We start from the raw sequence: 13498 nt of genomic DNA, 5'->3' as shown, positions 1-13498 counted from the left end.
ACTGTGAAGCCGTCATTGCCAACTAGTTTCAAAACTTGTTTCACCCTGACTAAATCGCTTCATCTTTGATATGCATATTGCATATTAAAGATGAATTACACGCCTACATGTATGACCACCTGTAGGCGATCAAACATTTATACAGTTGTTGTTGAAACAGATGGGAAGTTATGTCCCAAAACTGGCTACTAGCATTCAAGTGTCAAGAATTAGGATGTGCATGTAACGTCCTCAGACTTATGGTCATTATGGTCATATTGTTCAACACTAAAACCTTTTCAACCTTCTTATCTTGTCTTGTCGAGAACTGGTAAGCCGCGGAACGAACAAGGGATAATCAAATGCGCATTAGTCTTCACCGGCCAAAGAAACGGCGAACTATTTTTGCTCGAGCGACCTGAGACATCGCCAGGACACCATACGATGACTTTTAATCGTCCTCGTCATATCTACGTCGTAGGTCACAGCGACAAAAATCGCTCGTTTACTATATAGGATTTCTCTAAAATTGTCCTGGTACATACGTCTTGCTGGATGGTCATCCAAGAACCGACCTGACTTTCTCGTCGACGGGAGGACAGTTACCAAGACCTGAAATACATGTAACTTCATGGAACAAAATCCTGTCTTGCAACCTATAGAAAATGTACTACAAATTTCTAGGAGCCATTATGGGTTGGTCACGCGGGCGCGGATCCAGAGGGACGGGAACATTGATTTCCACATGCAATTTTCCACAGTGACTGCCAAAATATTCCCAAATCTAAGCTATTTCTGGCTTCATTTTTCCAACCTCATGCATCAGTGCCTTGGACACTACATGAGAACACTTTGGTTGTGCGCAGGTGATGTTGAGGATCATTCACGTTATCCCAGCACCACGCGACAGGTTACAACGCGACTGCTGGGCGAAGATGTAGGCCTTTTAAGTACAAGCGTGTAAGCATGGTACAGCATGATACCAATAGGAGAATTCCCAACGGTTTCTTCAAGGCGGCCCGTCGTGCGAGTACTGCTTTAATACACTAGAGATACAGACTTTGATCACCTGTTTCTCGCGCCAATCTTCCTTTGGCATTTGCTGACCTCGCACCACCTCAAAGCCTTTAAAGACCAGCCAGGACAAAGCTTTGGCCGTCGCCTCCACAGACAGGCGGCTAATTGGGATGCCACGAGATAAAGGAAGTAATCCATTGAGAGGAAATAATTTTTTCCTACCGCAAATTCCGCCCTGTAGCCATTGAACAAAGGGAGAACTATAGTCTTATTTGTTGGAATTCATTCCCAAGAGTTTTCACTGAGGTTTAACACTGTGAAGGACGAGCGTTGGAAATATTGGTGACTTTTATCATCTTAGGATCAGGAAAAGCCGAGACCCTCTTCTAGACATGCGTTTAACTTTGTTGAGCGAAGGAGCTTAACAAGCTTTGCTGGCGCGTGCACAGGTGACCACAGGCGATAGCGGGACTGACAGAAAACTGGCATTGTGCTTCGGCAGTCGGCGCTTAAGCTGCCTAATTTCCACTTAATGGCACTGTGTGGCAGAGGTGCTTGCATCCGATTCTTAAAACCACTCCGGGCGTCTGCTAAAAAATTGAAAAATTTGCCATCTGCTTGGGATACATCACATAAATCAGGTCACACCAGTTTTCGGTTTGTCCTAAAAAGGTCACAGACGTCAAATTTGAAACGTTCATGATGGGTCCTATCAATCCGAGTCACGCTAGCGCGGGACACAAACTTCCCAACTTCAGACAGCTTGAAGATTCCCTTTTCATTCGGTTAAGAAATACAATATCAGTAGACGCCGCGTGTTCGCTATTGAAAATCAGCTCGCTGCGAATCACGGTTTGACCACTCGGTGGCTTTTGCTAAAAACAGAAAAGTTGTTGTGCTCCTACATCTCAACGGACTTCGATGTTGAATCGCTATCCGGTAGACCGGTATATCATCACTTTACAATTCACGCTTAATGGATACACTATCATTGGAATTCTAGCGTCAGTGATGGACACAACTAAGATCTTCTTCGGCCCAAAATGCATCATCATCATAGCCCAATCTCCTACGTTTCACCCATCTCATTTCTGTCGTGGGGCCGAAGGCCATCAAGTGGACTGATCGGAGCGCGTTTTTTGTGGTATTTTTTCGTTATCAGCAGTTATGTTTTTCATATGCCAACGGCTTTCATTTTACAATTTCATGAACTGAGAAGACTTACATTGTAGCTGTGCAATAAGGCTTACTGGACTTTGCGCAACGAAACGAAACGAGCGAAATGGGGGAGCGACCATTATGTTTTACCCCGGGACGTCAAGTTCGATACATGGTGTCAGTCACCAGTATGAATGAGTGATGACCCACACCCACACAGGCAGCTGAGACACATGTCTTGTTGGACATGCCTACCGATTGTTACTAAATAAAAGCATAACTTCACTTCACACTTTTCGGGGTTGAAAATGTACTCACGTAAATTACCAAAATTACATGCCAAATTCACACATGACCTGTTATTTCTCAAAGCTTGGAAGCTCAAATGTCTGAATGTAATGTATGCGCGTAATGTATACTCTCAGCAAGCGAATAGTTGTGATCGTCGGTTTTTGATACGAATCGTTTCCTGTATGGCCGTTACAAGCCGTTGTTTGAATATGATGTGAACCTGTTTACCGTTCTATGCTGCTCCCTGTGACGATGTACCCGCAAATGTTCAATGAAAAAAATGGTGATAATGACTTACACGGCTTGTTCGCATCGTAAACATAGTGGTACCCGGGTTAACTGTCTTTGCGTTTGGCCTAATTTTACAACGATTACTCCCCATGTAACCACGATCTAGGATGGACAGGCTGTGTATTATGAATAGGAAAAGTCACCTAGGGACCGTTGCGTAGAATACTTTTTTGGCGAAATATTGCGCAAAGTCCAGTAAGCCGTGCAATAACAACCTTTGCGTCACGGCGTAAAATTATCATCCACTCGTCTCGTAGTGTATTTTAGGAACTGTACAAAGGCTTTCTGTGGGAGGATGAAAATCATGTTTAATCGAGAGTTATGGATGAGTAAATCAGATAATTTCACTGCTTGATGATAATCTGATTGATAATGATGAGATAGAGCTATTGAAGCTGGCAGAAAATGATTATTGATTCTTCAAATCGCGTTCTGAACATTCAATTTAGAAGTCGACTTAGACGTCCAGGCTCTCGTTCATTAAAGGCCGGGGTACACCTTTCGTAACTTCTGGTCGGTCAGGAAAATAGAAAATGCCGTAGTGTAGTTTATGTCGTGCATGCAAATTTTCTGAAACCAGGTGGTATTTATAGTACATGTACACATTTTTTGTGTGTGTAATTTGTTTACAACGGTGATGTTGAAATTTATATTCAGTATGTATTCACACCATTCAAATTGAAGATTGCTAACGAATGGCGTAGGCCTCTGATGCCATTATGTGTAACTGCTGATTATGATCGAAGGTTTATTGTATACGCATTTGAAAGATGAACTATGTACTTGGGAAAGGGTCGACATGCAGTCCCCATCATCAAACATTCGATTCCACTGTGTTTCAATAATACGAAAGCGAGCGGAACAACTTACAATTCGTAATATGCCAAATGAATCACCACACGCGATATCGCCATTTAGCGTGACGAAAGAGACGAAAAGACGAAGGAGAAGAGGAAGAAAATCTTTGTTAGTCCTCCCCTGCTATTGCCATGGCATGGGTCGTGGGTTGAACTTATTGATGCATAAATCAGGTGTTTATATGATATTGTCATTTGATTTGTGGCATCAATTGACTCGTGCATAACAAATCATCGCACTTTCAACCGAATGGAAATGAGGTGTCCGTTTTATGAAAGACTGCACAAGTATAGCTCTTTCAGAGAGTGTTTTTTATTGGGTCAGGCCATTCATGTGAAATGGCCACTAGTACACACACTCGACCCTATATTTTCTCTTCCCAGTCGAGACAATTACCATATTTGATCATCACAAATGACATATTCCAAACTGCACGTATCTTATTCGCCGAGTAAAATATTTTAGAAAAAACAGAGAAAAACTACAACACTTTTTTTGAAAATCATTTTGTAACAAATTACTGATTTTTTCCTAGTGAATACTATATCGAACTATAAACTATAAGCTTATGTCGTACTCCAACTTACTGATCCCTAATGGCTTACAAAAAGAACAAATCTCTCCTCCCTGTGTATAAAAGGACTTTTGTACCTCCCAGTTTTGCGGACAAAATACTATAAGCTGCAGCACGGTGGTCAAGCTGATCTCACACTAACAAGCGCTGTTATCATAGATGTTCGAGAAACGTCGCCAAAGCTGGCGGAGGACCTGTCGTGTCTAACTGATTATAGAAGTGTTCATTGCCACAGGATGCACATAAGGAAATTGAATTCCCTCCTTCCGATTAAGGTCGATGCCCATGCTAATGGTGACTTAATAGCAATGCATTGCCTAAGGAAGCATGTTAAAGGTTCTCGGTATCTTCCCCGAGGTTAGGTCTAAGGGATATTTGGATGAAGACATACCATTTAGAACTTGATTGCACACATTATTTCTTAATAGTTTTGCTTTATTGGGCTGAAATGGACAATGAGCTTATTCATAGATTACTGAGTATCTCGACGTGTAGCTGGCAGCAGGTATGACAGCCCGATTGGTGAATTAGCTCGCAATGCTCGGGCCGTTCAATTTTTTCATCCGGTGTAGCGGTTTTAAATGTTCTCTCTCCGAAAAAAAGATCCCAACCCTATTGTATGGTGATGGTACGTTTCTGCAGAAACCCAAGACTTTCAATATCTGAGAGATTAACAAGTGCACTCTCTTGTCTTTTGGCCAACATATGAGTCAGTATGAGAACGCTGAACAAGAAGAAAATATTCTTTATCCCTGGGACACACTATCCTTGACAGATTTTCCCACAACACCACTAACCGGCGTCTTGGTGTTAAGAGGGGAGTTGCCTCTCAGTTGTGTGTCAAGATGTCGCTAAATATGTCCTCCATGGCTTTTTAAGTGCAATATGTATTCGCCAGTAATTAAACCAAGAAACGTGAAGACAATTAAGATAGAGAGGAAGACCTCTACGCATAACGCGGCCCACGGTGACAAGTGTTGACCTTTTGTTCATGGGAACTGCACCAACTGATTACATGATCATGCGAGATGTTTTGAAATTGCGACCTTCGTTTTCAGTTAGTACAATAACACATTAAAAAACACGAATAACTTCACCTCAATCGAGGAGCGTTATTAAACATCCTGCGTGCATTTCAGTGAGAAATCGAGATTTTGCCTCTTTGTTTCGGCTTATCCGTCATAGAGAAATGCACTCGGGGGTTTAACATGTGGCGATCGATGATGAGGTCAGGGCCAAAAAATCAAACGACCAGGTTACCGTCGACGCAATTACCCGATGCATGGTTATACGACCATTGACACTGCGGGTACATTCATGTTATGACATGACATGATGCCACCACGGGGCCTCCGCTGTGTGTACATCACTGTGCGCAAAGGACCAGGGCTATCTCCCGGCCCGGGTCTCCCGGAAGAAGCGTCCATTGATCATATTCTTTTGAAGCAAGGTATTTCACTGCGAATCAGGTACGTTTTTTAATCGGCTATATCCCGGTGGTATCACAGTGTGCATTTTGTCCAACCTATACAAATACAACGAATAATTGAGCCAATGGAATATCCTTCCTGTCGGTGAAGCAAGGTCTGTTTATGTCGGGATGCGCTTGTACACAGTGTTTACGTTGCAATTTAATACTGAGGTTCGAGGTTTTCCTCCGGTTTTAACGGGATTCTTAGTCCCCAGTTGACTTCTTGTGTTTCATCACGTTATAGTGAGGTTACAATGAATTTTACTACCAGTAAATACACAATCACTAACTACTAGTATACATTAAGATATTTTCTCCGGTTAGGCATTGTCCCTCCCTACGAATTTCGCCAACCAATCCTCCACTTCAGTGACATCATATCCCATCGGACCTTCACCACTTTTAAACACACAGTAACCGTCCATCAGGATGTACAGCCTCTCTGGATGAGGATTGTAATCGTAACTACAGTTGTCATCCATTGGGTCGACAAGAACCTGATCGTAGAATCCAAGTTCCTTCGTATTACTCGCGGCTTCGAAGCGATCATCCAATGACTTGTGCATGGACAATTTGAACCTGTTGGTCGCGAACGACCACGCCTCTATCGGATGAGCCTCTTGGACGTAAATGACCAAAAAGTCCGCATCGTTAGCGTAGTCATGAGCAACCGCAGTGAATCTCTTGGCATTCACCACCCACGGGGGTCAAGTGCAGCTACCAAAATTCAGGACCAGCGGTCGCCCAGCCTTCATGAAGTCGAACAACTTGACTTCTCTCTTGCCTTCGAGAGTAAGTAAAGTTGAATTTGCAGCAGGAGTCCCGACGTTGACCTTGCAGAACGCTTTGCGATGTACTATATTCAATTGGTACTTGATGCTTTGCCACGACGACCATCTCTCTATGGAGTCAACGGCGTCATCTTCTGTGATAAGTCCAAGTGATAGCTGGAACACGGATTTTCCGACCTTCTTTTGATACTTCGGAAGGAATCGACAGACGAATTTGAGCCCGAGAAGATGTAGAAAAACTTTGATTAGTAGCAGGCAATAGCGAGCGTATCCCACGATGGTTCTGTAGGTATCTTTGAATGCCATGGTGGTCAAGATTTAACCTGAAATTATAAAGTTGTAATTAAGTGCTACAGTCGGAAATGTATACATTTAGGAGTTGCATTTCCAATATTTGCCGTTATGATCCGACATCTACCCGATTCGATAGTCTTACCTTCGTCTATTGGCCCTTCATAATCAGCCATGCCAGTCTATCCTCTTCAAATGAATACATATAACTGGCACAGCAAGTCACTTTTCAGTGAGATCATTGGCCTCAAGTATAATGATGTAATGATCCATAAATTATATCAAACATAAACAGTCGAACATTTATATTTTGTATCGCCAAGAATTGTTTAATATTGTGTTATTATAGGTCAAAGCGATACCATTATCAAGTTTGTCAGATCACGAGACACAAATCTGTCAATTTAGTGTTTTTTAGTAACGGAGTGTCTTCCATGACCCGTGGATCATTCTGTTAAAACCATGATGTCTTTTTCAGACTTAGGTCTTGGCAAGCTGTCTTATACGGGTGGATAAAAAAAATCGAGCTTTTAAATCCATGTCATTATCTCAAAACCGTCCACACGTTTTAACAGAAATTTTCTACACTTCGGGATCGGTCAATCTATCCGCGAGAACACATCGGGGAGCCACACTTCAAGCGCCGGAAGGTTACATGCCGACAAAGAAGTCGAATAGACACAATATTGGTTAAATATGATAAAGGAAATATAGGCTGTAATGAATGAAAATCGCATTCACGAAAGGAATGGCTTCCTTCAATCAGCAAATACAATCATGTCGGTTAAAGCAGCGGCACCAAAAGTGAAAACGCCAACACACATCCGTAACAAGCTTGGCGAACCCAACAGCAGCTTCACTGTGCTACTAACGATCTTCTCCCCATTTCCTCGAATACCACGCGGTTGCTCAGCTCATTGCAGCTGAAACCGATGGTGATTCCTTTGCATCGTTTGACTGCAGCCCGGCGCGCGCGTCGTTTCCACTCTGAGCACGCCGATCGGCCGTAACAACCACTGATCCAGATCCTTAAACTCAATTGCTTACACGGAGGTGATTGTTTATTTTCAGATTAACGGAGTCTAGAAGACGTTTACTATCGATTTTTGTGGATGTTCCGCATCTATTCAGTTGCATGTTTGGATTCTACTTCTGTAAACAACAAGAAGTCACTTAATGGTTGCGTCCTTTATGGGCAGCATGCTACATACTCTGTGCGGCTGGACATCGGCTACCTGCTAGCTGATGTAGCATATAGCTACTCTAATCAATTAAATGCTTTCGGAGTATTGAGAGGATTCTGATTTGATCAATGCTGTACTTTAGGATCACAATGCGGAAAATGTGTAGTGTTCATGAGCGTTATTGGGTGTAATGCGGATTGTTCTATACATTATACGGATTAATACAGAGTTATCTCAGTGTGTTATCTCAGGATATATTCTGCGGAAGGTCCATCTGGAGAATATGTGGTGCTGCTTCCGTGGGATGACAACTTCGGTATGGGACTGACCCGTACAGCTTTCACATGGGAAGTACAGTAAGGGCGTGTTTTGCCGAGTTGTCCCGGGTAATCCGGCAGTCCCTGTGTATCGGACACCCCGGTACCGAGCAGGCTGATAATAATTACCCATTCACGATGCTGGATAAGAAAGAGGACAGGGATTTAATGGCCCTGGAACGGGATATCTCGAGGAATAGAAAGATAGCTCGAGATGAGTTTACGACTTTGGCAGAGTCGGATAATTTACTACAGACACCCGTGAGGTGGGAATATGCTCATAATCATTTAGATAAGGATGTACTGCTGTCGACCCCTGGGAAAAAGAGACACTTGTTCAGGAAAAAGGAACATAGAGGCACAGACAAGAGCCTAAGGAAAAAGAAAACTTCAAAGGTAGGAATTGGTTAACTAATTCAAAAAGGGTATTCAGTTATTAGACAGCCGGACTCATCAATCAGCCTATACATGTTTGTCTACACCCTAATAAATTGCTTCTCAGAAACGAGAATAGCCTAAAAATATAGTTCCCACGTGGTTATACTGACACTGCATCCCACTGGCTTTCTCGTCCTTGCGTCGGTGCTGGCTTTTGGTATCAGTCACACCGCTCAATACGTGGTTCATCGATACAAGTGTCCGCATTGTCTTCCAGTCAACATCCTGTCGGGCAAGTCCTAGGTCCTTACTACGTGGCTCTATATATACACCAGATCGAATGGGAATGTGACCATCTGGTGAATTCAAAAATCTATGTAATTTTAGAAAATCAAATTGAATTATGACAAAGTGGCAATCTTGAGAATATCAACGAATGTCAAGTATTTATGAAGTGAGTCAGTGATAGTGGAAAATGGATCAGGACAGGCAATTTATTCCGTGATTCTCACTCTGGCTTTTTTACCACTGCCACTGGGATGTCAACCTGTTTTCTATTTACATCAGGCGTAAAGAAGCCTACATCTGACATACATGCCATTAAATTTCTTCCTGGATACCAGCCTCGCGTTGTGTTGTCGTATAGTCATCTCGAAATGGAAAAATGCCTGCACGAGAATCCTTCGTTTTGAATTTAATTAATAGAATAATGCAATAGAATCGTACATGTACGTGTGTTATGATTGTCTCTCCTACTAGATTAGCTACCTCCTTGACTGTCAGTCATTAGCCAGGAAATCATGATTGATACATATCGTTATCGACGCGACTATATATATACTGGTTGCGTTCTTGATGACTGCCAAGGTCTCGTTGCATCAGCTACACCCATTGATAACCTGGTTTAAACACGTGTGGTACATGTAATACCATTCTGGTACCAGTAGTTTTTAATTTACTCGGCCTCTCGATATACTATGGTTAATATAGTACACAGTAACATTATGAATGATATTGTTTCATTTTAAACCACATATAATTTTGTAATTTAATCCAAAGTGAGTACGATGATGTTAAGATCGCGGCCATTTTCAGTCCGATTACACTATGTGATTGCAATGCATAATGTCAAGACGAAAGCTAGTTTTGCAGAGAGTATGTTCTTGAATATTATGACTGCTTTTTTGAATGCCTATCCCTTTTTGTCGGTACTCGATCCGCCGAGGAAAGGACACAGAACATCAATGTATCAGGAAACAGGGATATCAAACTGTCACTAGAAGTGGCGCCATCATCAGTCCTATATAGGAGGGAATGATAGTTTTGATATAATTACGCTTTCAAATTGGAATGTTGCTGTCAGTGTTAGAACAGTTAGAACTCAGTCAGCAATAACAAAGAGGTCTATTCCTCACATTCTGTGATGCTGATTTTGCTCCATTTTTTTCTAACGTGAAAACATCATAACATTCTTTCCTGAGCCAATATTCCACAGCTCGATATCCTGCAACATAATGTGTTATTGATGGACATGTAGAAGAGTACTGATCCGACCGAGTGAAATAAAACTCGCTCAACACTGAAACATATGAAAGCAACGAATCACTGATACACTGGCCGTGTGTCCAGTGCAATATCTTTTACAGCTACATTGATGAGGCTTCCGAGATTCTGAAATACTTAACAAAATGCTGCAACAAAGAAATCCATAACATGTACATATTGTCAACAAGTCAATTTTGACGATTCCCGAACTAGTTTTCTTTTGCTTTTCAAGAAATGCCTTCAAATGAATGGAGGCTAGTTACCGTAATTGAAATCAGTGCGTCCACTGTTCAGTTGTGGGATCATTTGATTTAATGTTCGTTTCCTTTTGAAGAGCGATAATTCCTTTCAACTGATTCTGCGCCCCCAGCGGAGATTTGCAATTTCCGCTTGTCTGTTTTGAACCAAGAAATAGATGAGTTGTAATGTCGTGACCAATGAGTTTGCAATTTTTCAACGATCGTGATGGAGGTATAAACCAAGACTATAAAGAGGCCAATCGGGTACCCGGCCGTAAGTTTTCCGATTGTCAAGTCATGTTAATGGCTAATTATCATACAGCCATAAGCTCAAAATATATTTCTTCAAACTGTTCAACAATGTTCAATAGCATCACGCTATCCATTGTCAGTCTAGATCATTAATGCAATAAGCAAGATGTTGGCGGTGAAGTAAAAACTTTGATGGATAGACAATTTCACAATTTCTGTTCATTTTTTCAACCTGGCTTTGGTGATGAGGAATGTGCTTCGTTCCATATCGTTTCGATATTAGACACACAATTCATAATTTTAATGCGTTAAGATATCCTGAAGATCAGTCAAGAACATGACAACATGCACTCATCTTAATCGGCTGTAACCCGCGCCATGCGCAATCCTCGTATGTATATTGTCTGGGCCTTGCCAGAAAAATAGCGCACTTTTCTTTATTACTCGGCAGCTCAAACAGCAACCACTGTTCTTCACACGGTTGGTTTCTTGACTTTCTCTTTGTCCGCACGTACATTGTATATATCATGAGTAATGTTTTTAGCCAGTTGGTAAAGGTCAGTCACTTGCCCCGAGACTCCCATTTGTGAAGCGCCCGCTACGACGTTTGGCCGGGGTATTTTAAGAAACTAAACGCTTCGTACAGAGGAATGACGGATTTTGTAAGGAATCCAATCCAATATCTAATGGTCTTTGATTTGATGAGGAGATGATGCACCAATACGGCGGCTGGGAAAGGGCATTACATGATTTTTTAAACATAACTATTGTTCAACTTCAAATGATGAAAAACCATCGACATTGCCATTGTGATGCGAAAACAATCGAGACAACACCTCATAGCAGAACACCTTAGTACGGAAACACCGAATGTAGACTCATTGACGAAACACTTTAAAGCGCATTGAGAGATGGTAAAGAGACGCATTCTGCGCAAATTTAATACCACTTTTCAGCGAAATACTGGTGCCGATGATTCACTTACTCTCATTAGCACCTTTTTCCAAATTCTGATCTTTTGTCTTTGGTTTGTTAAGAGCAGCTGGGATGCACTGAAAACTATCTTTAGATTTCTCACTTAGAATGAATCGAGTTAACGGCTTTGAGCCATTTGGAGACGTGAGGGCTGATTGAAAGATGAATTGGGAACGAATTCAGTTACCTCTTTCTGCTCGATCATAAAATGGGACTCGCTTGATTTATACGTTTCTCTGTGTCATCCAGCATTGCCGCTTAGCGACTGGATGGGAGTGATTAGTTGCAGACGATAAGTCAAATGATCGAGTTGCGATTGAAATGAAATAGTCAAATAGTAATATTTGATGAATGCCAAGTTCCATTGCATACGTCAATGGCGCCCTCCTCTCCGAGAAGCCAGCAATTGCAAAGGTGGCACGAGTATACTGCACACGACAATCCGTCACAACATGTCTGTACCAGCGAAGACGTCTGTCGTCTAACTGCGATATGAAAATGCAATTTTAGAATAGAGCTGCATGCACCCTTCAGCGTTTTCAAATGTGAACACGGTGTTTCTAAGGTGACCGACCGTGAGAATAAAGTCGATCCTGCTCAATTGTATTCGTATTGGGAAAGCAAATATAAAATCCAAAAGGAGCTGGCAGAAAGTACCATGGGTGGAAGTAATCTCTAAGTCTTGCAGTTGGTAACTGCGTTGCCAAGTCGGCGGACTTTTGCGACTTTCTGTCGTGTTTTTTTTATACTGGCACCATTGGATTGCGAGAGGATGGGTTTACATTCTGTCTAGTTTGCTCAATGTCTAAGTCCTTGAATTATGTCTCGATTGCCTGGAATAAAACACTACAATTTAGTGATGGGCAAGATACAATGTGCGTTATAGCCCTAACGGTTGCTACCATGGATAGAAAAAGTTCTATATGTACCAGTATATCAAATTGAATTAACTTGCAAACACTAATAGAAATATTAATGGCGAACCATTTCTTGATAAAGCATACATACTGTAAAGTCTCAAAGGCAGATACAAACGAAATAACTCGCCGGAAAATTACGATATTTCGTTCATGCTAATATTAGGATGAATCGCTACATCAGTGTATCCGAAATCCCTCGTTTTGCATTTCGACCAAATTATTCTCAATTTATGTGAAAGCTTTACAACCGATGCTTATCATAGTCTAGACCTTACGAAAAATGTCATGGCGTCATCGCGATCGCATCAGCAAATGTGTTAATCGATAATATTGTAAAAGTATTTTCTCCTTTTAAAAAAAGTGCTAACCAATATGTTGCTCATCCCCAATGTCGCTGAGCAGCTTGGTTTGTGTCCTCTCTCCATTGCTGAGTCGTCTTACAAACCATCCTGATTCGTGGCACGCCATCCATGCCAGCTTACTGAAAATTGTCATTAAGACCGGAAGACTATAGATACGCGAGAGGTACCAAGAACCTTTCGCTGTAACACTGCAAATAATCTAAGTGCTTATGGTAAGACGATTAGAACCCTTGAATATTGACAAGAATATATCAGTCTCTCTTGATATCGGCTTTTATGATGGCCCTAGAATAGGGTGCGTGGCTATAATAGTCAATTGAGAGGAGTTGATCAGGCTCTTATTGATAAGGATAAATCGGCTCCTCTTGTTTTGGCTACGTGGGCTGAGGCTCTGATCTTTGAAAGTACCATCAACCTTTGCATCGGTCTTCTACTATAGAAAAATTAAACAGGACTATCGAGAAGCACGCAATAGATATAAAAAAATCATAAGCAAGTCGGATTGTTTTTGATAGAAACCACACTGACCCGACTCGTAATAATGCTGTGCCGCAGCATCTAAGAAGACCCGATGCAATCGATAGACCCATTCGATTAAACCTCGC

At 41.8% G+C, this 13498-nt stretch overlaps 3 protein-coding genes across 3 annotated transcripts in view; 1 reads left to right on the top strand and 2 right to left on the bottom strand.

Moving 5' to 3' along the window:
• The window catches only part of LOC135486154 (uncharacterized), a 127449-nt gene that overhangs the window by 31314 nt on the left and 82637 nt on the right, over positions 1–13498 (bottom strand). The window lies entirely within an intron of this gene.
• Positions 3948–7005, bottom strand: LOC135486676 (thyroxine 5-deiodinase-like). The gene is made up of 2 exons (XM_064769680.1): positions 6867–7005; positions 3948–6753 (listed from the first exon to the last, which is right to left on the bottom strand). The coding sequence occupies exon 2, from the start codon at positions 6734–6736 to the stop codon at positions 5960–5962; it is 777 nt and encodes a 258-aa protein (XP_064625750.1). The 5' UTR covers positions 6737–6753; positions 6867–7005; the 3' UTR covers positions 3948–5959.
• LOC135486151 (3',5'-cyclic-AMP phosphodiesterase 4C-like) overlaps positions 8481–13498 on the top strand; it is a 249309-nt gene continuing 244291 nt past the window's right edge. The window contains exon 1 of the mRNA XM_064768707.1: positions 8481–8618. The gene's annotated coding sequence lies outside the window, so the exon portion shown is untranslated. The remainder of the gene's footprint in view (positions 8619–13498) is intronic.

Source organism: Lineus longissimus, chromosome 4 (genome assembly GCF_910592395.1).
Source record: "Lineus longissimus chromosome 4, tnLinLong1.2, whole genome shotgun sequence".
NCBI classification, from domain to species: Eukaryota; Metazoa; Nemertea; class Pilidiophora; order Heteronemertea; family Lineidae; genus Lineus; species Lineus longissimus.
This window is presented reverse-complemented; position numbering and strand designations above follow the sequence as displayed.